Here is a 26,988-nt window from a genome sequence, read left to right as displayed (position 1 = left end):
GTAGGTTTATCAAGATCTCCATTTCGCCGGGCGTGGTGGCTCATGCCTGTAATCCCAGCACTTTGGGAGGCCAAGGTGGGCGGATCACCTGAGGTTGGGAGTTTGAGACCAGCTTGACCAACATAGAGAAACCCTGTCTCTACTAAAAATACAAAATTAGCTGGGCACGGTGGCGCATGCCTGTAATCCCAGCTACTCGGGAGGCTGAGGCAGGAGAATTGCTTGAACCCAGGAGGCGGAGGTTGCGGTGAGCCGAGATTGTGCCATTGCACTCCAGCCTGGGGAACAAGAGCGAAACTTCGTCTCAAAAAAAAAAATCTCCATTTCATAATTGAGGAAACCAAGTTTCATAAAAGTTCAGTAATTGCTTTGTTCCCACAGCTGGTAAGGAGTAGGGCAAGTTTGCACCTAGGTCTATCTAATTCCAGAACCCATTCTCTTAATCATTACACTAGATTAAAGGAAACTCGAACTCTAGTCCTGCTTCCAAAGAGGCAAGTCGTTTGAGAGTTTTCTCTCAATTTCCTTGTTAATTAAATGGGGATATTGTTACTTGTCCCTACCTATTTCACAGAAATATTAGGATTATAAAACGAGAAAGTATTTAAGCTTTCATTTTTTTTAAGGTTTATAAAGTAAATTAATTTATTTTTAGCACCATATATACAATCCAAACACTGCAAATTAATTTCTTTTCAAACTCAAAAGATATTTTTCATTAATCATGATGGCACATCCTCTCTCTCAATAAACGCAAATGCTGTTTCATGGGCTGTGTGGTAAGTATTTAAGCTTTCAAAAGGGAAATTGCTATATAAATCTAGGTACTGTCTAAAGTTTCACTCAGATCTTCCCTATTCCACAGTCATAAAGGGATCTGGCTGACATCATTAGCTCTCAAACATCCTCTGAAGTGGGTAGTATTATCTCCACTTATCAAACAGCAAATTACAAAGAGATGGCGTAAAATGCTAGTCAGCAGCAGAGCTGGGAATAAAACCCAAGATTTCTAACTCCCATTGAATATGTTCTTACGCTAGATCTATTTCTGCATTTCATACTTAACTGTACAACAGACAAGGGTAGAAATATTACAGTGCCCACTTCAAAACACACATTAAATACAGAAATTAAATTTTCTACTGCCGTGACACTAATACAATCCCTAAGGTTCTTAATCCTCATATTCTTGAGAAATTGCACAAAGTATCAAAAATAAAAAATTCCCATTTCCCTAGTACAGACTTTAGCTCTTTAGTTTTCTCAAACAACTTATTATTAACCAATGGTTACAAAACTAAGTGGGTTACTAACTAGTTCAACTAGTGAGTTTGTAAATTTCCATAAGGAAAATAACCCTCAATGTTAAATTGTTTCCTCATAAAATCAGAAAAAGAGAAGCATCAAATACATTCTCACATCATAAATACCTAAGACAGCTATATAATTTGAATTGGAAATTATCCTAACAGACCAACTCACAATATTCTGTGCTCAAAATTCAAGTTCCAAAGGGAACAGCATAATTAAAACAATAATGAAAATACACATGACACCTTTATGATCATTCTTCTCCTATACAGAAATCAGAATAATTTTGTACTTCCCACTCAAGGTCTGCCACAGGCACACAAAAACCTTAAAGTAAAATTAAAAAATAGTAAAAACAATTCTGTCTTCAATTCTCTGACTTAAATAGGGGATGAATGTTCAGTCTTCTTCCCAGATTATTAGCTCCTGCTAATTTTTGTTTGCTAGAACAATACAATGATCTTTAACAATCATATACTTTGAAATTACCACAGGGACTAAAGAGAGGAAATAAGAGAAGGAAATTTCCACTCTCAAAATTGAACTAAATCCTTAATAATGAAGTATTCTATTATTACTCTCTCTGACTGAATCACGGACTTACAAATGAAAAACCCGCCATTTTGTTATAGGGACAAAAACGAAGTCAGAGAAATCCAAAGAACCGCTCTGCTAATGTCAAGTGAATTTGCTTCTTGAGTGGGTTGAGATATCTAAATCCACTCCTGGCCGCATAATAAAAGCCCTACCACCTTAACAACGTGCTGTGAGGTGAAAGCAAGGGATGACATAGGACTCCTAGATTTTTCAGAGGTTGTTTTAATACATTAATCTCTTTCCTTTGAGAAAAATCTTTATCTTGATGTCTATAATTGAAACCAATCACTTCTTCTCATGGGTCAGGGGTCCTATGGTCTCCTGAACTTTAATGTGGCTGTGAATCACCTGGGAATGTTAAAATACGGAACAGGATTCAGAAACTCTGGGTTGCGTGCCCAGCAAACTCTGAGCTTGTGACAGTATTACCATCTGATGGACCACACTGAGCAACAGGACTCTAAGGACGGTTTCCAAATGAAATAACCTCAACCCGATGTTTATTTTCAAAATATACAGCCTACACCAAGTTTATAAAGGGAGATAATATCCAGACCTCAACAAGATACCTGTTCCTCTTCTCATTTTTGTGATTTTTCCCATCTGGTTGCAAACTCAACATAATACCTTAATAAAGAGCAATTTTCAAGAATATCTTTTTTGTGCTGACCATTTACTGGGACTTGACTGACCAGTGCTTGTAAGGATGGACACAAAACTTCAAGTCTTTAGTAATGAAAGGATTGATTCAAAATAAATATTCTAAAAATTATGTCAAACACTAATGAATAAGTGACATTTACAAATAGTTTATAAGAGAATCATTTGGGATGAACAATTTTCATTTCACAAAATAAATAGCTCATATCCTAAAAAGACACCGCTCCTTAGGCAGGAAAAAAAAAGCCCAACAAAAATCAAGTCATGCCCGTGGCACAGCCCTAATGTTAGTTTTAGGGAGGAAAACACCAACACTGAGACATACAAAAGTATTTGAGGAGAACTACATGTTATTAAATTTGTCCTAGAACCTGGGGGAGAGTTCAAGGAAGGAGAACAGCTGGTATATTTAAGAAAGATTTAAATAGAAAACATTACACGAGAGCAAAATAGTCCATTTCTCTTAAGAAAACCAATAAACACAAACTTTGATTTTTAGGTTTTCAGCAATGTTTTTTTCACATTAGTCCAACTGCCACCCCAAAATCCAACCAGCCAGCATGACAATTAAGGTGACAACAGGTTCAGTTGGCCATACTCCCTGTTCACCCTTGGATGCTTTTCAAGCCAATGAGGGTAACATTTGTGGTGGCAGGAGCCAGAGTCAAAGGAGAATCACTTCTCTTCACTCAGGAGGAAACCTCCCTCTTGAGCATCTTCGGGATTTTTCATGGGAAGGCGTCTCAGTGTTTGTGTGCATGCTTCAGCCCCATAACTGTGAAGGTGGCAGCTGTCAGTTTCTCATAAACAAGGAACATGAGAGCAGCAGTGAGGACTGTCTGCAGCAGTTTGGCTTCAAGGCCTTTGTAGAGTCCCATTATTCCAAAACGTCTAAACGGAAAGAGGTTTGAAAAAACAGAAGTCAGCTCCTGCATCAGACAACATGCTACCTAGATAGCTACTTTGATGAGAACAAGCAACGGAGGTTTTAGATTTCAACACAGACTTCTGTTGTCAAAGTACTTTTTTTTTTTTTCTTTTTGAGACGGAGTCTCACTCTGTCGCCCAGGCTGGAGTGCAGTGGTGCGATCTCGGCTCACTGCAAGCTCTGCCTCCTGGGTTCACACCATTCTCCTGCCTCAGCCTCCCGAGTAGCTGGCACTACAGGCGCCCGCCACCACGCCTGGCTAATGTTTTGTATATTTAGTAGAGACGGGGTTTCACCATGTTGGCCAGGATGGTCTCGATCTCCTGACCTCGTGATCCACTCGCCTCGGCCTCCTAAAGTGCTGGGATTACAGGCGCGAGCCACCGTGCCCAGCCTGTCAAAGTAGTTCTTATCTTTAAAGGTATTTGGGAACTGATGAAAGTTTAGTATTCATGAACCATTAACACTTTGTCTTTATAATCACCATTAATTAGCAGAATGTTGACAATATCCCACTGAGAGGATGCGGATCCTAAAACCTCCTAAAACCATCTTAACGGCAAAATCTGAGATCTAACTAAGAACTTTTGGATCTTCACTTTAATGCTAATTCAGTTATTTCAACTTAGTCCCTAAATGGCAGGAAAGCTGCCAATATGTTTAGATCATTTTAGCTCAATATAACTAGAGAAAGAGACAAATGAAAAGCCGCCTGATTCTCAAAACTTCCCATACATTTCGTCCTCTAACCTGGTGGTTTTCAAATTTAGCAGGCATCCAAATCACCTGAAAGGCTTGTTACAAAATACATTGCTGGATCAATTCCCAGAGTTTCTGATTGACTAAGTTTGGGATGGAATTCAAGAATTTGCATTTCTTCTTTTTACTAATAGAGACAGGGTCTCACTATGTTGCCCATGCTGGTCTCCAACTCCTATGTTCACGTGATCCTCCAAGCCTCAGCCTCCCAGAGTGTTGAGATTACAGGCGTGACCACTGTACCCAGCCCAAGAATGTGCATTTCTAACAAGCTCCCAGATGAGGAGGAGGAGGATGCCAGCCTGGAAACCAGCCCGTAGGAATCTAACCTCAGGGAAGAATGTTTCAGCTAAAATGGGAGTTCAGAGCAAAAGATCTCTCTAAAGCTATTTGTTGAGAGTGAATTAATCTTATCTGCTAGTTCATCAGCAACTCCAGGGCTATTTACAGCATGCAGATTGAGATATTAAAATGAATCAAGTGTTCCCATCAGAAGCTATTACTACATCTTATATATATGCTATGTGAAAACCTATAATTGGGGGAAAATCATGTGATAAAGGGGAATGATTTAAAGACTTGACCCATGAATTTCTAGTTCCTTTACTAACTTGAATTATGTTACCCCAAGAAACCTAAGAAACTCCACCTCAGTGTTTCTCAAGGTGAGGTCCAGCCGCATCAGAAGCACCAGGGTTTGTTTAGAAATGTAGACTGCCAGGCCACAACCCAGAGAGGAGGCAAACCTACATTTTACAAGCACCTGAGGTGATTTTTAATCACACACAAGTTTGGAGAGGCCTGGTATGGTATACTACATTATGTATTATCACAGCCACTAGCCATACGTGGCAACTAAAATTTTTTAAAAATAGGCTGGGCATGGTGGCTCATGACTGTAATCCCAACACTTTGAGAGGCCGAGGCAGGCAGAACAACTGAGGTCAGGAGTTCGAGACCAGCCTGGCCAACATGGTGAAACCCCGTCTCTACTAAAAATACAAAAATTAGCCAGGTGTGGTGGCGCATGCCTTGTGGTTCCAGCTGCTCAGGAGGCTGAGGCAGGAGAATCACTTGAACCTGGAAGGCGGAGGTTGAAGTGAGCCGAGATCATGCCACTGCACTCCAGCCTAGGCAACAGAGTGAAACTCTGTCTCAAAAAATAAAATAAATAAAAATAAAAATAACTCAGTTTCGCCGGGTGCGGTGGCTCACGCTTGTAATCCCAGCACTTTGGGAGGCCGAGGCGGGCGGATCACGAGGTCAGGAGATCGAGACCACGGTGAAACCCCGTCTCTACTAAAAAATACAAAAAATTAGCCGGGCGTGGTGGCAGGCGCCTGTAGTCCCAGCTACTCAGAGAGGCTGAGGCAGGAGAATGGCATGAACCCGGGAGGCGGAGCTTGCAGTGAGCCGAGATTGCGCCACTGCACTCCAGCCTGGGTGACAGAGCGAGACTCCATCTCAAAAAAAAAAAAACAAAAAAAAACAAAAAAAAACCAACTCAGTTTCTTAGTTGCACTAGGCACATTTCAAGTGCTCAACAGCCACATATAACTAGTGGCAGCCCTACTGGACAGTACACGTATTTCCATCATTGAAGAACATTCTAATAAACAGAATGAAAGCTCTTCATTCATTCAATCCTTCCTGAGTGCTTACTGAGCATCTGAGTTTGAGCATCTGAGTTTGAACATCTGAGTCTGCCTTGATCTCATTTGGGGCAAGTCACTTTCTTTCTCTAAATCTATTTCCTAATCTGCAAAATGGGAATATAATCACCCTTCCACATCCTTAAGGTTGAATGAGAACCAAAGCAGATACAACATGTAAAAACACAATGGATTTGAAAATTACATAAACCCATAGATTTCCATTTGACACTATGTTCTTAACTTTCTTGTTAACTACATCTTTCTTAATTCTCTCAATGCTGATAGAAACAGAAATTATCACTTTTTTGGGGTCAATTTGGAAATCTCTATCAAAATTTCACATGTTCAAACTCCTCAACCAGGTAATTTCATTGGTTAAGGTAATTTTCTCTACAATTATAATCCCTCAGGTATACAGAGCTAAATTTATGGGTTGTTCATTCAGCAATGTTTGTAAAGGCAAAAACCTGGAAACAACCAAAATATCCATCAATAAGTGTACTGGTAAATAAATCATGGTATATTACATAACAGGAAACCAGGCAGTCACTACAAAAAATAGATTAGGTCTATAGATTTCGATGTGAAGAGATGTTTGAGATATTAAGTTTATTAAAGAGGCAAGTTGTAGCCAGGCATGGTGGCTTATGCCTGTAATCCCAACACTTTGGGAGGCTGAGGCAGGTGGATCCCTTGAGCCCAGGAGTTGGAGACCAGCCTGGGCAACATGGTGAAACTCTGTCTCTACTAAAAATACAAAAATTTAGCCTGGCATGGTGGTGTGTACCTGCAGTCCCAGCTGCTCGAGAGGCTGAGATGGGAGGATCACCTGAGGTCTGGAAGTTGAGGCTGCAGTGAGCCATGATTGTGCCACTGCACTCCAGCCTGGGTGACAGAAGTGAGACCTTGTCCCCCTATCCCAAAAAAAATTCTGATGAAGGAGTGACGATGATTAAAAAAGGGCAAGCTGCATCGATATGTTGGCAATATATATTTTACATAATATTTTGGAAATATATACACTTAACTGTTAATAGTGATCACCTCTTGGAAAAAGAATACGGAGAGAAAGAAAAATAGGGATTACATATGCATGTACTTACAGCTTTTACTGAAGTTTAACTGACTTCAATTTGAGAAGTTTTGACTCATGTATATACTCATGACACCACCCTGATAAGTTCACCTTCAAGACAGTGAACGTATCTATTACCCCAAAAGTATCCTCATGTCCTTCTATAACCATTTCTCACTCTGCCTACACTGGCCCTGATAACCACTGACTGCTTTCTGTTACTACAGATTAGTCTGCATTTTCTAGAATTTTATGGAAATGAAATCAGACAGTATGAATTTTTTTTTTTCTGATTTCTTTCTTTTCTTTGGAGGGGGTGGGGGGCGAGTGGGACAGAGTCTCACTCTGTCACCCAGGCTGGAGTGCAGTGATGAGATCTTGGCTCACTGCAACCTCTGCCTCCTGGGTTCAAGCCATTCTCTTGACTCAGCCTCCCGAGTAGCTGGGACTACAGGCATGCGCCACCACACCTGGCTAATTTATTTTTATTTTTTATTTTTAGCAGAGACGAGGTTTCAGCATGTTGGTCAGGCTGGTCTCGAACTCCTAACCTCAAATAATACGCCTGCCTAGGCCTCCCAAAGTGCTGGGATTACAGGCATGAGCCACCGCACCCCAGTCAGGTTGTTTCTCATTTTTGGTTCCTTTTTTTTGAGTCAGAGTCTCGCTCTGTCGCCCAGGCTGGAGTACAGTGGCGCCATCTAGGCTCACTGCAAGCTCCGCCTCCCGAGTTCACGCCATTCTCCTGCCTCGGCCTCCCGGGCAGCTGGGACTAGAGGCATCCACCACCACACCAGGCTAATTTTTTTTTGTATTTTTAGTGGAGATGGGGTTTCACTGTGTTACCCAGGATGGTCTCGATCTCCTGACCTCGTGATCTGCCTGCCTCGGCCTCCCAAAGGGCTGGGATTGCAGGTGTGAGCCACTGTGCCTGGCCCTAGTTTTTGGTTCTTACAAATAATGTCTTAAATTTGGAAGCAACCTACGTGTCCATCAACAGATAAATGGATAAAGAAAGTGTGGTACTTATACAAAATGCAGTACTATTCAGCCATCAAAAAGAATGAGAGCTTGTCGTATGTAACAACATGGATGGAACTGGAGGTCATTCTGCTAAGTGAAACAAACCAGGCACAGAAAGACAAATATCGCATGTTCTCACTTATTTGAGGACCTAAAAATCAAAACAACTGAACTCATGGAGATAAAGAGTAGAAGGAAGGCTACCAGAGACTACTGGGAAGAGCAGTAGCGGGGGGAAGGTGGGGATGGTTAATAGGTGCAAAAATAGATAGTTTGAATAAGACCTAGTATTTGCTAGCACAACAGGTGACTACAGTCAATAATAATTTAATTGTACATTTGAAAATAACTAAAAGTGTAATAGGATTGTTTGTAACAAAAAGAATAAAAGTTTGAGAGGACAGATACCCCATTTTCCATGATGTGATTATTATGCTTTGCATGCCTGTATCAAAACATCTCACATACCTCAAAAATATATACCTACTATGTACCCACAAAAATCAAAAATTAAAAAAAAAAAGTCATTATTAACATTTGTATACAAGCTTTTGTGTAGACATATGCTTTCATTTCTGTTGGGTAAATACCCTGAAGTGGATGGCTGGGTCCTATAATAGGTGTGGTATATATAAATTTTTAAAGAAAATGCCAAATTGCCCTTCAAAGCAGCTGTACCATTCTATATTTCCACCAGCAGCATAAGAAAGTAAGTTCTGGTTGCTCCAACATCCCTCCCAATACTTGATATAGTGAGTATTTATTTTTGACTTTATACCTATCTATTCTTTGTCTTTTATTTTATTTTATTTTTTGATAGAAGGTCTCACTCTGTTGCTCAGGCTAGAGTGCAGTGGCACAATCACAGCTCACTGCAGCCTCGACCTCCTGAGTTCAAGCAATCCTTCCACCTCAGCCTCCTGGGTAGCTGGGACTACAGGCAGGCACCAGCATGCCTAGCTAATTTTTTATTTGTGTAGAGACAGGGTCTCACTATGTTGCCCAGGCCGGTATCAAACTTCTGAGCTAAAGCGATCTGCCTGCCTCGGCCTCCCAAAGTGCTGGGATTATAGGTGTGAGCCACTATGCCCAGACTAATTTTATCTTTTAGTCCCTTGAATGTTCTTTTTTTTTTTTTTTTTTTGATACAAGGTCTTGCCTCTATAGCCCAGGCTGGAGTACAGTGGTGCCATCATAGCTCAGTATAGCCTCAGTCTGCCGGGCTCAAGTGAATCTCCCGCCTCAGCCTCGTTTGTAGCTGTGATTACAGGTTTGTGCCACATGCTTGCCTAATTTTGTAAATATTTTTTGTAGAGACAGGGTCTCACTACTTTGCCCAGGCTGGTCTTGAACTCCTGGCCTCAAGCTATCCTCCTGTCTCAGCCTCCCAAAGTGTTGGGATTATAGGCATGAGCCACTTTGACTGGCTGCATATTTTATTTTAATAATAAATTTATTTTCAAAGTATCTTATATCTAGGAACAGTAATAAAGTTATAAGAGCTTTTGCTTCAAAGGAAGTCCCTGACTTATCTGACTTCACTAAGTGTCAGTTTCTTTAAATGAAACAGGAAATGACAATAGTTCTTAACTCACAGAGCTACTGTTAGGATTGAGAAGCCCGGGCACGATGGCTCACGCCTGTAATCTCAGCACTTTGGGAGGCCGAGAAGGGCAGATCACGAGGTCAAGAGATCAAGACCATCCTGGCAAACACAGTGAAACCCCATCTCTACTAAAAAATACAAAAAAGTAGCCAGGGGTGGTGGCGGGCGCCTGTAGTCCCAGCTACTTGGGAGGCTGAGGCAGGAGAATGGTGTTAACCCAGGAGGCGGAGCTTGCAGTGAGCGGAGATCGCGCCACTGCACTCCAGCCCGGGCAACAGAGCAAGACTCCGTCTTAAAAAAAAAGGATTGAGATTACCTATGTGTAGCCTCTAGCTCAGTGTCTGCCACATAGCAAGCCACTGAAAATGTTAGCTACCCTTACCACCACCACCACCATCATCATCATCATCATCATCATCACTATTATCACTTTTTCCACTGCCCCCTCCCTACTCCAGTACTCCTATTCTATAGGCAGATGTTATATTGCTAAGAGGCATCATAGGATATGCCACTGATGAAAGCACACTCAGGGTGATTGGAGTATAGAAGGGTTCTCTTTCTGAAGGAGTTCTCTATATTTGTAACTAACAAAGAATAAGAACCTGAACTTTTCCATAATTTCCCAAAATGCTGTCATACTGTACCAGGCTCCTAAAATGGGAAATGTCTAAGCACAGCAAGCAAGGGAAAGGTTTTGGAGGTTGCCACCACCAAGGCAGTAGTGTGAGAGAGGGAAATGCAACCCCTCCCTGGCAGAGATGGCTGCTGAAGGAGAGCACGGAATGTGAGGCATCTACAAAGCTCACCTTACTCGTTGGTGAAGAAGATAGAGAATATTCCGAAGACTTCCCAATGTTCTGTTTTCTGGGTTTAGTCTATGACGCCCAAACTGAGGAAAGAGGGAAAAAAAAACAAAAGTACTGTTGCTGCTTTTTAAAATCTTCATTTCTACCTGGAGAGGATATTATGTTGGAGCAGTATCTTATAGCATACATTAATACATTTATCCAATTAGTACCATAGATTTCATTAATCCTGTATTTTTCAACTGAGTGAAATATTTCAATCAAATAAGTGAAAATAAGAAGAATTTTTCCTTTTTTTTTTTTTGAGACATCTTCTCACTCTGTCACCCAGGCTGGAGTGCCATGGCACAATTATGGCTCACTGCAACCTCCGCCTCCCAGGTTCAAGTGATTCTCCTGCCTCAGCTTCCCGAGTAGTTGGGATTATAGACATGATGTACCACCACGCCCGGCTAATTTTTGTATTTTTAGTAGAGATGTGGTTTCACCATGTTGACCAGGCTGGTCTCGAATTCTTGACCTCAAATGATCCACCCGCCTCGGCCTCCTGAAGTTCTGGGATTACAGGCATGAGCCACCATGTCTGGCCTAAGAAAAATTTTTCAATGAAGCAAGCATAATAATTTTCATTTTATAGAGAGGTATAGGGAAAATTCTACCTCAAAAGAAAAAAATATGCCCAGGATAATGATTTAGATATTGATGGTAATAACTTCCACTTCTTTAGGAAATTCTAAGAAACGAATCATTTAGAACCTCTGCAGTCTAAGCTCTTCACATTATGTGTTTACATTATAAAAGTGTTAAAATACATTTATAAGGATGCTACTGAATTTCCTTATATTAAGTACCAATTTTAAAATAATATATTAGTAAAAATGCTTTCAACATAAGGTACTAATTTTTCTGAACTGGAATATTCTCACTACCACCCCTATTTTATCTAGCAACAAGCCTTTTGAAATTTTTCTCCAAAACAGATCTTGAATCTGTCCTCATCCTACCCCTCTCCTCTCCAGTGCCACCACTGTGGTCCAGGCCACCATCCTTTCTTGCCTGTATTACTGAAATGGCCTCCTACTAGATTGCCCCTGGCTTTCTCTCTTAGCTTTCTGACCAATTCACCACACAATAGCCACAATAATCTTCTCCAATTGTAAATCACAGCACATATTCCCCAGCTTAAAGCCCTTCCCATCACATATTCTCAGCTTAAAGTGCTGAGGATAAAAATCTACATTCCTCACCTACAGTTTCCCTGCTGCTCTTGCAATCTCACCCTGAGCCACTCTACTGCCATAGAGGCCTTCTTTCAGTCCCTAAGATGCACCAAATTCTTAGTACATTGATATGGTTTGGCTGTGTCCCCACCCAAATCTCACTTTGAATTGTAATAATCCCCACATGTCAAGGGCAGGGCCAGGTGGAGATAACTGAATCATGGGGGTGGCTTCCCCTATACTGTTCTTGTGGTAGTGATTAAGTCTCATGAGATCTGATGGTTTTATAGGAGTTCCCCCTGCACTTGTCCTTGCTGCTGCCATGTGAAGAAGGACATGTTTGCTTCCCCTTCCACCATGATTGTAAGTTTCCTGAGGCCCCCCAGCCATGCTGAAATATGAGTCAATTAAACCTCTTTCCTTTATAAATTACCCAGTCTCAGGCAGTCCTTTAGAGTGGCATGAGAATGGACTAATACACACATCATGCTCCCCCTGCCTGGAATGCACTTTCCTCCACTCTGCCCCTCTAGGGCCTTACCCTCCTTTGCATCTTGATTTAAATATTCCTTCTCAAAGCCCACCTCCAATCGTGCTATCTAAGAAGATCCCCACCATGCCCCTCTCCAGTAAATAATTTCCTTCACAGCTCTTTTTTCAATTTGTAATTACCTATTTATTTTGCTTGTTTACCTGTTCATTCTCTCTTCCACTAGCTCCATGAGGGCAGGGATTATGACTTTTATTTACCACTGCATGCCCAGGTCCTCCCACTGTGTGGGTATTTAGTCAATATTTGAATGGATAAATAACTGAATGAATTAAAAAACAGAAGTTTGAGAGTGCTTCAGAAAAGCTAAATCATTCATTCCTCCTGAGTGAACTAAAGGAATTAACCTCTGACTTTGTAAAGGATAATCCCCCTTGGGGCACCAAACCAATCAACTTGAATGAGCAGGAAGCAAACTTATGCTTTCCTGAGGTCTTTAAGGAACTTGTCTCCACATTTGTGTTTTCTGAGACATTACGTTACCTAAGAAATTACAAATGCAAACTTCATTCTAAACCAATGACAGCCAGCCTAGTTAAGCAGAATATCAAACAAATGAAAAAATGGGGGCCAGGCACAATGGTTCATGCCTATAATCCCAGCACTTTGGAAGGCCAAGGTGGGAGGATCGCTTGAGTCCAGGACTTTGAGACAAGCCTGGAAAATATGGTGAGACCTCATCTTCACAAAAAAAATTTAAAATTAGCTGGACAAGGTGGTATATGCCTGTAGTCTCAGCTACTTGAGCGGCTGAGGCAGGAGGACTGCTTGAGCCTAGGAGGTCGAGGCTATGGAGACCCATGTTGCACCACAGTACTCCAACCTGGGTGACAGAGGGAGATCCTATCTCAAAAAAAGAAAAGAAAAAAAAAAAAAAAAACAGATAGGGAATATTCTGGTATACCAACTAACTGCTTTATTGCTTTATTAACATTGTTTTAAATCAAGAGACCACATATACTCGAATGCTGTTTGACTAAATGCGAAGAGAACCCCAGCACTCACCCTCAGAATTGACTGTACTGTCTGCAGGGGATAGGTGAGCGTGGTGGCAATCGCTTTGGCTACTGCACCAATGATGAACACATCCAAGGAAGAAAGCTGGAAAGCAAAGGAAGAACAAACCACATCAATCAAGCCAACAAGAAGGTGTCAGACAGAATTATTTTACTGCTTTCAAAATCAGGGATTACCTTCATCCGTTTCTTTAAAAGCTGCCGTTTTAAACCCTCATAAAACATGAACTGGATGGCAGGATTGAAGACCAACAGCAATGAGGGAAATGTGCCATTCCATAAAGCCGAGATTCCTTCATCTCGAATGATCTGATGAAAAGCATCTAAGCAAGAAATCAGGGACTTTTGAAAAGCATGATCACAATCCCCTAACTAGAGAAGACAACATGAATTCTGTTCAAATGTACCCAGAACACAAACCATACTGGTTCTATAAAGATTTCCTTCTTGCAGCCGGTTGCAATGGCTCACGCCTGTAGTCCCAGCACTTTGGGAGGCCGAGGTGGGTGGATCACGAGGTCAGGAGTTCGAGACCAGCCCGGCCAGCATGGTGAAACCCTGTCTCTACTAAAAATACAAAAATTAGCTAGGTATGGTGGCGCGTACCTGTAATCCCAGCTACTTGGGAGGCTGAGGCAGGAGAATTGCTTGAACCCGGGAGGCAGAGGTTGCGGTGAGCCAAGATTGTGCCACAGCACTCCAGCCTGGGTGACAGAGCAAGACTCCATTTCAAAAAAAAAAAAAGATTTCTTTCTTGCAATGATAGTTTGGGGACAAGTTTATCAGTTAATTACTTTTTGATAATCAGACATTGACAGTCACCAAGTTATTGAGAGACCAACTTCAATCACAGGCAACTGTTCCTGATGATCGAATTCTCCTAAGTCATTATCACCATCACTGGGAATTCTGGATTACACAGAGCTGTGAACTGAGCCCACATATTTCACAAAAAAGTCCAGCACAAGAAAAGATAAGATCATTTCCTAGAATTTATTATACAGGATTTGACTTTTAAAAACCACTATTTCACTACAAAGATTGATGTATGGGAAGGGAGAACCTGGCAATGCGGTACTATTGAAAGGCAGAAGTTCAAAGATATCAGATACCAATCTGGTGTCTATCCAAAGACAACACTAGAATAAAAAAGTACAGATTATTCTTCAAAAATATTCATCCCCTCCCACTGATACTCCTTGGGAGCAGCATACTTCTCTACCCCTTGTCTTGGGCTTGGCTACGTGATGTGCTTTGGCCACTGGGATGTCAGCAGACGAGGTGCCAACAGGGTTGAAAGGTGTTTATACCATTGGGTGTGTCCTCTTGACCTTTTGCCATCACAATGAGAAGAATATGCTTATGCTGGTCCCAGAAAGAGGAGAGACATGTGAACGGAGACTGTCAGGCTAGGGTCAGCCTAGATGAGCCAAATCCACGTCAATCCACAAACACGTGTTAAAAAAAAATGCTATTGATGGAGGCCGAGATTTGAGGTTGTCTGTTATGCAGCTTTTTTTTTTTAATTACACTTTAAGTTCTAGGGTACATGTGCACAATGTGCAGGTTTGTTACATATGTATACATGTGCCATGTTGGTTTGCTGCACCCATTAACTCATCATTTACATTAGGTAAAAGCAATGGCAACAAATCCAAAATAGACAAATGGGATCTAATTAAACTAAAGAGCTTCTGCACAGCAAAAGAAACTACCATCAGAGTGAATAGGCAACTGTACAGAATGGGAGAAAATTTTTACAATCTACCCATCTGACAAAGGTCTAATATCCAGAATCAACAAAGAACTTAAACAAATTTACAAGAAAAAAAATCAAACAAACCCATCAAAAAGTGGGCAAAGGATATGTTATGTAGCTTTATGTGGCAACATATTCCAGATACAAAGAAGGAAGAAAACCCTTAAATAGGAATTCAGCGAAGAGATACTTACCAATGATACCTTTGTAGTTTGTTGGTACAATGTCTTCATTCCTAAATTTTGCCCCTTGCAGCTTCAGTCTGGTGTTTACCACCCAGAGTGGAGTTGTTAGCAACACGTTAACCACTCCTTTAACAAGAAAGATGGAGAGAAAAAGGGAAAGCAAAATGTCAGCTTTTAAGCTTTGCTGTTTTAAAGCTACATACCAATATTCCATTTATATCTCTGTCACTGACCTCTTAGGAGACCTAAGGTAAGGTGTCTCTTTGTGCCAGGGTACAACACAAGCCACTACTGTTAGAAGCAATTTGGAAGCTTTGCTGATAGCAAAATGGCTGGCGGCAGCACTTCTCCAGATGAAGAGCAACAAGTTCCCTCATTTGTACAATAGGCAATCTATTCGTCAATTTATATACCATTCAAAGTAGCAATTTCGATATAGCTTTAAATATAATTTTAACATAACAGCTTTAGAGATGAGAGTGGCTTATAGCTAACATGCTAGGTCCATGACAATATCAGATAAAACACACAATTTACAACTCTTACTTAAGTAGCTCACATGGTTTGAAGTGAGTATGGATCTGGTACAATGAGTGACAGGAGGGGGAAACGTGGTGACATTTAAAATTGCCTTAACAGAGACTAGAAGCTCATTGAAGAGTTCCTCATTGCTTAGAGAATTAGGATAGGCAGGCAGCAAGCATCAGTTAAGTATCACAAAACACCTGAAACAGCTTCACAAGCATCATGATCCTTACAAGCTTAAGGATGGGGATCTTAGTCCCCCAAGGTTGCCTCAGAGTAGAACAATACAATGAGCCAGGTGCTTCTTTTCTGAAAACATATGATCCCAATTTAACACCATCTTGAGATATTAAAATATTCCTCACCAGTCCTGAAATGATTAAAAAAAAAATACCAGATAGAATTGTAACAATGTGCCTGACACATGGTATATACTTTATAAACATTTGCTAAATAAATAGTGGAACAAATGAAGCAATGAACAAACTCAGTAAAAAAGCACACATCCAGCTTTCTGGCTCTAGTCAAGATCTGAAGAACCAAAAGAAAAAATCCTAAGGAAGAGAAGTCTTTTACTAAAATCCATTTAAAGACAATTGAAGAAATAAAGTTTTGATTTAAGGTATCTCAAAATATTATATATAGGAAATGTAGTCTAACCAAGGATAAACTTGACAAAACAGCCAAGAGATTCAAATTCAATTTTTTCATTGGTTGCATACAGTTGTTAAAGATATTTTGCTGCCTATCTCTAAGGAGCATTATGAGAGCCCATTTCTCAAAATAAAAGACATCACCTAATAATTTTATCAGTCGTATTTGTTATATTTTTATAGATTCACATAACATTAAGGAGTCATCTTTAGTTATAACTTAAAATGTTCATACATTGTCACTGGAGGCATTGCCTATAATCTAAAAAACCCTTAGTTACAGATTCTTGCTAGTCTCATTTTTTCAAAAGCACCCATGCCCCAGAGGCCAGTATAGAAGGATATTAACACATTCCTATTTGCCTAGATTTTAGAATGTATTCCTATTCAATGCAATGCACACTTCACTTAACAGAGAAAAACCAACAGCCAGAAAAATCAGACTAGAAAGTGCTATTGAGCAGTCTACTGCATTTGTTTTAAGAGAAGAGGAGGACAGGTGGCCGGGCGCGGTGGCTCACGCTTGTAATCCCAGCACTTTGGGAGGCTGAGGCGGGTGGATCACGAGGTCAGGAGATCGAGACCAGGTGAAACCCCGTCTCTACTAAAAATACAAAAAGAATTAGCCGGGCGTGGTGGCGGGTGCCTGTAGTCCCAGCTACTCGGAGAGGCTGAGGCAGGAGAATGGCGTGAACCCGGGAGGCGGAGCTTGCAGTGAGCCGAGATTGCGCCACTGCACTCCAGCCTGGGCGACAGAGCAAAACTCCGTCTCAAAAAAAAAAAAAAAAAAAAAGAGAGAAAAGGAGGACAGGAGAGCTCAGGACCTGCGATCAGAAGCTTCCATAGATACTGTAGAAAGGTATAGTGCACCCACCTTTCTAAACAAGTGAAATATGTTGCCTGTTAAATAAATTCTTCAGAAATAAAAACTTTCTTCATTTAAGAGGTAGGCACATACAAAAACACTTAGGAGACAATGCAGCTAAGACTAAGATCTAACTATTCTTTAAAATTCTGCTTTCATACCCAGTGTGGTTGCTCATGCCTGTAATCTCAGCACTTTGAGAGGCTGATATGCGAGGATCACTTGAGCCCAGGAGTTCAATAGCAGCCTGGGCAAAAGAGGGAGACTCCATCTCTAAAAAAAATATTAAAAATTAGCCAGGCATGGTGGCACACTCCTGTGGTTCCAGCTACTCAAGAGGCTGAAGTGGGAAGATCGCTTCAGCCCAGGAGGTTGAGGCTGCAGTGAGCTGTGATCGTGCCACTGCACTCCAGAGCTGGGCAACAGAGTGAGACCTTTTCTTATTAAAAAAAAAAAAAAAAAAAAGAAAGAAAAAAGAAAAAAGAATCTGCTTTCATATCCTCATTATTAACACAAGCAGAAAGACTAAAAGGATTCTTCCTTTTTGAGATGGAGTCTCGCTCTTTTGCCCAGGCCGGAATGCAGTGGCCCTATCTCGGCTCCCTGCAAGCTCCGGCTCACTGCAAGCTCCAGCTCACTGCAAGCTCCAGCTCACTGCAAGCTCCACCTCACCGCCTCACACCATTCTCCTGCCTCAGCCTCCCGAGTAGCTGGGACTACAGGCGCCCGCCACTGTGCCTGGCTAATTTTTTGTATTTTTAGTAGAGATGGGGTTTCACCATGTTAGCCAGGATGGTCTCGATCTCCTGACCTTGTGATCCGCCTGCCTCGGCCTCCCAAAGTGCTGAGATTACAGGTGTGAGCCACTGCGCCCAGCCTAAAAGGATTCTTCTAAAGGACAACCTCAAGTACAAAAACGTACCACATTACTTAAATAACAGATTATAAAGTCCTTGTAAGAACATTTGGTATTTCAAAGCTTTTTATCTGAGAAGTTCAAGTACTATTTTTCACTCTCTAAGCCAAAATAGATGGAGGAGTATTTTTTAACCAGTATAATTTTATGAGTTCTGAGAGAAGCTACTCAAAATACTTGAGAATCCAACACTACTAAAACTTGCAACCTATATCATCAAGCAAAGGTCAGCATTCCACTGAGAAAAGCATGCCACAAACCATTCGTGAGTACCAATTCCAACTCCTGACAGGCCCAAAGGATAAAGAAAATTGTCTGCTTTTTTATAAGCCCGTGTAACTCTTCTGCCAGTTCCGGCCGGGCGCGGTTGCTCGCGCCTGGAATCCCAGCACTTTGGGAGGCTGAGGCGGGTGGAACACAAGGTCAGGAGTTAGAGACCAGCCTGGCCAACATGGCGAAACCCCGTCTCTACTAAAAATACAAAAATTAGATGGGCATGGTGGCGGGCGCCTGTAGTCCTAGCTACTCGGGAGGCTGAGGCAGGAGAATCGCTTGAACCCGGGAGGCAGAGGTTGCAGTGAGCCGAGATCGCGCCACTGCACTCCAGCCTTGGTGACACAGCGAGACTCCATCTCAAAACAACAACAAAAACTCTTCCGCCAGTTCCAAGCTGTGGATGCTACTTCAGCTCTAAAGCAGAAATACAAATTAATACTTTATCTACCAAAGGGCAGAAGACTGTGTTTTTTCTAATTCTAATGTCTATAATTCTATTTTCTTTCTTTTATGTAACAAATCATTTACAAGAAAGAATAAACCAAAATTAAGAGATGAAGAACAGTAATTGAACACACTAAAATTATTCACTAAATCAAGGAACAATTAGAACACAGCTATTTACTCCTGAAATCTTGAAAACAAATAGTTTTATCAGCAGTGAGTCTCCTTTGTTATGGAGAGAAAACACAAAGGAAGTAGGCTAATTGGGTATGCACTTCTGGGAAATATGTGCAATGGCCATGGATATAAGAAAATGGCAAAACAAAGGCACAAATCTAACAAATCTCACTTGACTCTGTAGGAACGAATGAAACTTTACACACAACAGGAACAAACCTGTGTTGCCAGATTTAAGGCCAGAGGGCAGGAAATACATTTTGAACTATCATAACAATGATAATACCTTTGGCATTCAGTAAGAGTTATTGCTAAAAATTCCAATTTCATAAAAATAAGTGTCTCTTCATTTAAGTTATCTGTTAAGGTTCTGTTCCCAAATTATTCCCCAAGATATTAAGCTTTATAGGCTTGTTTTTCTGGGAAAATACAATAAATAATAAATTTCTAAGTTTCAAGAAGAATTTGAAGAGCAACAATGCTGTTCCTAGTTCTCCTTAGAGATGATATAACTCATTTCTACAGTGATTATAATACAGCAGGGAGAAAGCTGTTATAATTATTATAAAAATATGTACATATTAAGATATAAAAACTTGTTATGAAGAGAAGTTTAAAACTCACAAAAGTAATTTTCAAGGAACTCTCAACCTTCAGAAAAAGAGAAGACCTACAATCAGAGAATCTCACAATTACAAAGGATTGTAAAATTCTTTAACCCAGAGTCTCCCAACTGTGACAGTACTAATATTTTGGGGTGGAAAATTATTTGTTGTGTGTGTATGTGGGCTCTTGTGTAGGATGATTAGCAGTCTCCCTGGCCTCTACCCACTAGATGCCACATTTGACCCTGTGGGTCAAAATCAGCTTCAGTGGAGAACCACTAATCTAATCCAATCACCAAGTGATTATTCCCTTTATTCTTTACAATTTCAAAACACAGGAATTCACTTTCACACCTGTTTTATTCCATTAGCTGTTACAATTATTTATTTTATTTTATTTTGTTTTTTTGAGACATGGTCTTGCTGCAGCCTCCTACTCCTGGGCTCAAGTGATCCTCCCTCCTTAGCCTCCCAAGTAGCTGGGACTACAGGCACATGCCAGCTAATTTATTTTTAATTTTTTACCATTCCCAGCACTGAAGTTAAAATACATAGAGACAGCTTTAACTTGACTTAACACCATACTATCTAAAATGGTACCTCTTTTTTTCTTTTTTGGAGATGGAGTCTCGCTCTGTCTCCCAGGCTGGAGTGCAGTGGCTCGATCTCCGCTCACTGCAACCTCCGCCTCCTGGGTTCAAGTGATTCTCCTACCTCAGCCTCCCAAGTAGCTGGGATGACAGGTGCCCGCTACCACACCCAGCTAATTTTTGTATTTTTAGTAGACAGGGGGTTTCACCATGTTGGCCAGGTTGGTCTCAAACTCCTGACCTCAGGTAACCCACCCGCCTCAGCCTCTCAAAGTGTTGGGATTACAGCATGAGCCACCGCGCCCGGCCAATGGTACCTCTTTCTAACCCTCAGTACTCTCTATCCCTTCTCTGCTTAAATTTTGTCTGTAACCTTATCCTCTAACATACTATGTATTTTCCTTGTTCATTGTCTATCTTACAATATTAGATTGTAAGCCTCATGAGGACAGAGATTTTCATTTTTTATTTACTGCCATATCCTTAGCATCTAGAACTGGATTTAGCACATACTAGACACCCAATATATATTTGATGAACAAACCACGATGAATAAATGGCTTGTGGGAGAGGGTATATACTTTTTCTTTATTGTCCAAGGGAACTAGGCCAGGATCACAATATATTTACTTACCCTAAAGTATACAAAAAGTCATTTTGGAATTGCTAACTCATACCTTTGCAAGGGGAGAAAACATATGTACTAAATTTCATCTTTGTTTCTAGTTGCTTTAAGAAGATAGATTTAATATGAACAAAAATAAATATTCTTTTTATTTTTTAAAATAAATATTCAGCTGGGAGCAGGGGCTAATATCTGTAATCCTAGCACTTTGGAAGGTCGAGGCAGAAGAATCGCTTGAGGCCAGGGGTTTGAAACCAGCCTGGGCAACACAGTAAGACCCCCATCTGTATAAAAAATTAAAAAAAATTAGCTGGGTGTGGTGGCATCCCTGTAGTCCTAGCTACTTGGGAGGCCGAGGCAGGGCGATCTCGAGCCCAGGAGTTTGAGGCTGCAGTGAACTATGACTGCACCATTGTACTCCAGTGCCCGGATGACAGAGCAAGACCCTGTCTCAACAACAACAACAACAACAACAACAACAACAACAACAACAACAAAAGGAACAAAAATAACCTTGAAGGTTTCTCAGTATATAGTGAACTATAACCTACCTGGATCTTGTGCCAATCATAGAGTTTCAGCCAATCACAGGCAGCCAACTGTTCAAATAAGGTAAACAAGTGGTAACTAATCTGGCTTCTGTACCTCACTTCTGACTTCTATATGTCACTTTCCTTTTTCTGTCCATAAATATTCTACCATGTGACAGCTCCAGAGTCACTCTGACCTTCTGGTTCTGAGGGCTGCCCAATTTGCGAATTGTTCTTTGTTTGATCAAACTGTTAGGCCAGGCATGGTGGTTCATGCCTGTAATCCCAACACTTTAGGAGGCTGACGCGGGTGGATCACCTTAGGTCAGGAGTTCGAGATCAGCCTGGCCAACACAGTGAAACCCTGTCTCTACTAAAAATACAAAAATTAGCTGGGCATGATGGCTTGCACCTGTAGTCCCAGCTACGTGGGAGGCTGAGACAGGAAAATCTCTTGAACCTGGGAGGCGGAGATTGCAGTGAGTGGAGATCGCGCCACTGCACTCCAGCCTGGGCGACAGAGTGAGACTCCTTCTCAAAAAAACAAAACAAAAAAAGCTCTGTTAAACATAATTTGTCTAAAGTTTATCATTTAACAGTGGCCATTTAGGGAAAGCCTAAAAGGAGGCGAAGGAGTTATCCACATGGTTACCAGGCAGAGGTCATAGCAGGTACACAGGCAGATACATGCCAGGAGTGTTTAGGAAGGAGAAAAGAGGTCAGGGTGGCTGCAGCAGTGTAAGTAAAGAGAATAGGATGGCCGGGTTAAACAGGCTTTGCAGTACAAGGCAAGGACTGGCTTTTCCTCTGAGTGAGATAGGAAGCAACTGGAAGGCTCTGAACAGAGAAATGACATGATCTCATTCACTTTTTAAAATTTTTTTCTAAGAGACAGGGTCTCACTCTGAACGACTCCTGAATAGCTAGGACTACAAGTGCATGCCACCATGCCCTGCTAATTTTTTTTTTTTTTTTTTTTTTTTTGTAGAAATGAGGTCTTGCTATGGTGCCCAGGCTGTCTCAAACTCCTGGCCTCAAGTGATTCTCTCACCTTAGCCTCCCAAAGTGCTGACATTATTGACATGAGCCACTGCACCCAGCCCTCATTCATGTTTTAACATGATCACACTGGCTGCTGTGGTGAATACAGACTGAAGGAGACTAAGGAGGAAGTGAGGGATCTGTTAGGAGGCTCTGGCTGGGCATAGTGGCTCATGCCTGTAATCCCAGCACTTTGGGAGGCCGAGGCAGGCAGCTCACTTGAGGTCAGGAGTTTGAGACCAGCCTGGCCAACATGGTGAAACTCCATCTTTACTAAAATACAAAAAATTAGCTGGGCATGGTGGTGTGTGCTTGTAATCCCTGCTACTAGAGAGGCTGAGGCAGGAGAATCGCTTGAACCTGGGAGGCAGAGGTTGCAGTGAGCCAAGATCGTGCCACTGCACTCCAGCCTGGGTGACAAAGTGAGACCCTGTTGCCAAAAAAAAATAAAAATAAAAATAAAAAAGTAGGAGGCTCTGGAGATAATTCCAGAAAGATTTGATGATGGTGGTTGGGACTGAGGTGGTGGGGGAGAGGAAAGTACGGTTACTTCTCAGTATCTTAGGGGAAGTGGATCCAGGACCCCCTTGGATATCAAGATCCCCAGATGCTCCAGTCCCTGATATAAAATGACACAAGTATTTGCATGTAACCTACATACATCCTCCCATACACTTTAATCTCTAGATTACTTATAATACAATGTAAAGGCTATGTAGATAGTTGTTACATTGTATTGTTTAGGGAATAATGACAAGAAAAAAAAGTCTACATGTTCAGTATAGATGGAATCACCCTCTTCTTTTTCCCCAAATAATTTCAATCCACAGTTGGCCGAATCTACAGATGTGGAACCCACAGATGAGGGCTGACTGTAGTTGAATTCTGGGTATCATAAGAAGAAAGGTTTGCTCATGGACTGGAGGTGGGGTCAGAGAGAAGGAAGATATATTCCAGATTTTTGGTAGAGCAACTGGAAGACCAGAGTTGCCATTTAGTAAAATGGAGAAGACTCCAGGAGGAGCAGTATTTTAAATTTAATTCATTCACTCAATGTTTAATAAGTACCTTCTATGTACTAGGCAGTGTGCTAAGACACTGGGGATGTGGAAATAACAAAAATGTAATCTCTGCCTTTAAGGAGCTTACTGTCTAGCAAAAGATGAAGAAGAATATGCAGACTTATTAGAAAATAAACACTAAGACAGAAGTAGATGCCATGTTGGAGCACATAGGAAGGGCACGTAACCCAGAATAAAACCTAGGGGTGGTGGGTACAGGAAACAAGGAAAGATTCCTGAAGAAGAGGTAGCTGAGAATAAAGGGATGAATGGGAGTTAATAAGATGAAATAAGCAGTAAGACTGTTGTCAGACAGACCACAGCTGCTGTAGAGGAATGGGGTTACTACATGGCTTGGTACAGTCAAAGACTCACAGTTTGGCATGGAAGGACACCCATACCATAATGCTTTGCCTACAGTAACAGATGCAACTGGCATAAGCAGATTTGAGAATAAACAGTTCACTCTTGGTAAGTGTAAAACTCAGTGACTAGAAGTGGAAGAGCACAGGCATCCTAGCGAGTAGCCTACCTGTTACAAGAGCTCAGTGTGCTGTAGTGTCTGCAGTCAAGATCAGTAAAGATCAAGCTTGAGGTAATTTGTATCACAGCAGATAAGATATGTCAGGCTTTTATCCTATAAACAGCAGGAGTCTGATATGCTGAGGGTGCCAAGCTGCATGCAAGGAACAGATACTGAAAGCTTTTAAGCAGGGATAAAACAGACTTAGAGTTGCAGAATAGCAGTTCTTGACAGTTTTCTCTTCTTTTTTTTTTTTTAGACTTGAAAAACACTTATTTTACTGTCTTCGACAACAACAACAACAACAACAACAACAAAGAGGCAGGGAAAGTCTAGAGGACTTAGAATTGAACCAGCTCCATACAAAAATGAAGATGGTATAATGATGTGAGTTCAAAGAAAATGACTAAAACAAAATTTTACAAACATCTTTGTAGGTTTATGATAAACTATCAACCTTCCATTTAATGCATTTACTTTTGTTTTATTTATAGAGATGGGGTCTTGCTATGCTGCCGAGATTGGTCTTGAACTCCTAAGCTCAAGCAATCCTCCCACCTTGGCCTCCCAAAGTGCTGGGATTACAGGTGTGACCCACTGCACTTGGCCTTAATCCATTTACTTTTATAAGCCTTCTCTACTTAGAAGTACGCACTATACAAGTACATACATGCTGGTATTTTACCATGAAAATTTTACTTTTCAGCTCAAACTAGTGACTTGCCTTTTTACCCATACTTATACACATGTAATACCTTCCTAGTGGTACATCTTAATCAATATATATTTTTTAAATCTTGATTTTTAAATGAATCTTTTTAGTGCTATGACATGATGGGCTTAATTTAACAGATGAAGCATGATATGGTAACTACATCATACTGTTTAAACTAATTCACAGCTGTAGGAAAATGTTTGATTTTTGAAATATAACCAAGATGAGGCTGGACAATAATAAACACTGGGCCAGGCGTTGTGGCTCATGCCTATAATCCCAGCACTTGGGGAGGCCAAGGCAGACAGATCACGACGTCAGGAGTTTGAGACCAGGCAGACAGATCACGAGGTCAGGAGTTTGGGACCAGGCAGACAGATCACGAGGTCAGGAGTTTGAGACCAGGCAGACAGATCACGAGGTCAGGAGTTTGAGACCAGGCAGACAGATCACGAGGTCAGGAGTTTGAGACCAGCCTGACCAACATGGTGAAACTCTGTATCTACTAAAAATACAAAAATTAGCCAAGCATGGTGGTGTCCGCCTGTAATTCCAGCTACTCAGGAGGCTGAGGCAGCAGAATCACTTGAACCTGGGAGGCAGAGGTCGCAGTGAGCCGAGATCACGCCACTGCACTCCAGCCTGGGAGAGAGAGCAAGACTCCGTCTCAAAAAATTAAAATAAAATAAAATAAAAACAAAACAAAACACTGAAATACTAGAAAACAGTGAATGAATAAATAATATGATTTTTCATCAGTGGCCACTCATTATTTTGCTTTTAGAAACCTGGAAGAAATTGTCTTGAGTTTCAAATGTTCTGGTAAGTCTAGTCCTTTCTTAGTTTCCTCAAAAATCACCTTGAATTGCTGAAATAAGTGACTCTCATGAATCAAAGTTCTTTTCTGGTCTGAGGTAGCCAACAATGGCCACACTCAGGATTCCCCCATAGAAGTGCTCTTTGAAGGTATGCATGGTATGTGTTTCCATGGACTTCTTCATATTCTCATAGTATGGGTTCCATCCTATGCTCACCACCATCTTCTGACCATCTCTACTTCCAACACTGGCCCAACCATAATGCCACTGGATATATCGGCTGGCAGATTATCTACCACTTGCTCAGGAAAATTAGCTGTGGGGGATGCCCAGTTGCTTGTAGCCACGGCCGAAGGCCCATACCACTTGGTCCCAGCAGGAGTATAAGATGCTTCATAATGCAGTCTGCTCGAGGCATGGGCTGCAGCCCAGTCCCTGCATCCTACAGAGCCACCGTCCACGCAGTGCCCGGACCCCCGACCAGCCACAGGGTGGGAAGAGGCGTGAGCTCTGTCTGCCGCGGGGGTGCACCAGGGGCCAGACAATGCCAATGACACGCCACAGAGGATCCCTGATGCCGGCGACTCGGGAGCTGGGTCTCCCGACCATTTTCATTTTCTTTCTTTCCTTCTTTCCCCACCTTTTAAAGTATTTTATTTGTTTGTTTGTTTGTTTATTTATTTAGAGGTAGAGTTTCCCTCTTGTTGCCCAGGCTGGAGTGCAGTGGCATGATCTCGGCTCACTGCAACCTCTGCCTGCCGGGTTCAAACAATTCTCCTGCCTCAGTCCCCCAGTGGGTGGAATTACAGGCACTTGCTACCACACCTGGCTAATTTGTTGTATTTTCAGCAGAGGTGGGGTTTCACCATGTTGGCTAGGCTGTTCTGGAACTCCTGACCTCAGGTGATACACCCGTCTCAGCCTCTCAAAGTGCTGGGATTACAGGCATGAGCCACTGCGCCTGGTGTAAAATTTATTTTTTATAGAGATGGGGTCTTGCTATGTTGCCCAGGCTGGTCTCAAACTCCTGGCTCAAGTGATCTTCCTGCCTTGACCTCCCAAACTGCTGGGATTACAGGGGTGAGCCACCACACCTGGCCTTGGATCATTTTCTGACAAGACAATAGATGATGCTCACAGTCAACACAGACCTGTAGACTCTCCTATGTGCCAACTGTAATCCTACCCTCTTCTCACACACTCAAGAAAACACTTTAGGCTGGGCGCGGTGGCTCACGCCTGTAATCCCAGCACTTTGGGAGGCCGAGGCGGGCAGATCACCTGAGGTCAGGAGTTCGAGACCAGCCTGGCCAACATGGTGAAACCCTATCTTTACTAAAAATATAAAAAATTAGCTGGGCATGGTGGTGGGTGCCTGTAATCCCAGCTACTCAGGTGGCTGAGGTAGGAAAATTGCTTGAACCCAGGAGGCGGAGGTTGCAGCGATCCAAGATTGTGCTACTGCGCTCCG

General features: G+C 41.7%; 1 protein-coding gene and 1 pseudogene across 2 annotated transcripts in view; both read right to left on the bottom strand.

Annotated features, from left to right (window-relative positions):
• Positions 1-615: 615 nt before the first annotated feature.
• Positions 616-26,988, bottom strand: part of SLC25A17 (solute carrier family 25 member 17) — a 54,811-nt gene continuing 28,438 nt past the window's right edge. For both annotated transcript variants that reach the window (XM_055252796.2, XM_055252797.2), the window contains 5 exons: positions 15,163-15,279; positions 13,387-13,532; positions 13,199-13,294; positions 10,424-10,506; positions 616-3,459 (listed from right to left, as the gene is read on the bottom strand). In XM_055252796.2, coding sequence (XP_055108771.1) covers positions 3,312-3,459; positions 10,424-10,506; positions 13,199-13,294; positions 13,387-13,532; positions 15,163-15,279 — 590 coding nt within the window. In that variant the 3' untranslated portion in view covers positions 616-3,311. The remainder of the gene's footprint in view (positions 3,460-10,423; positions 10,507-13,198; positions 13,295-13,386; positions 13,533-15,162; positions 15,280-26,988) is intronic.
• Positions 25,350-26,643, bottom strand: LOC129467894 (riboflavin kinase-like; annotated as a pseudogene).

Source organism: Symphalangus syndactylus, chromosome 18 (genome assembly GCF_028878055.3).
Source record: "Symphalangus syndactylus isolate Jambi chromosome 18, NHGRI_mSymSyn1-v2.1_pri, whole genome shotgun sequence".
NCBI lineage: Eukaryota > Metazoa > Chordata > Mammalia > Primates > Hylobatidae > Symphalangus > Symphalangus syndactylus.
Note: the sequence above shows the minus strand (reverse complement) of the source record. Positions and strands in the feature narration are given on the sequence as shown.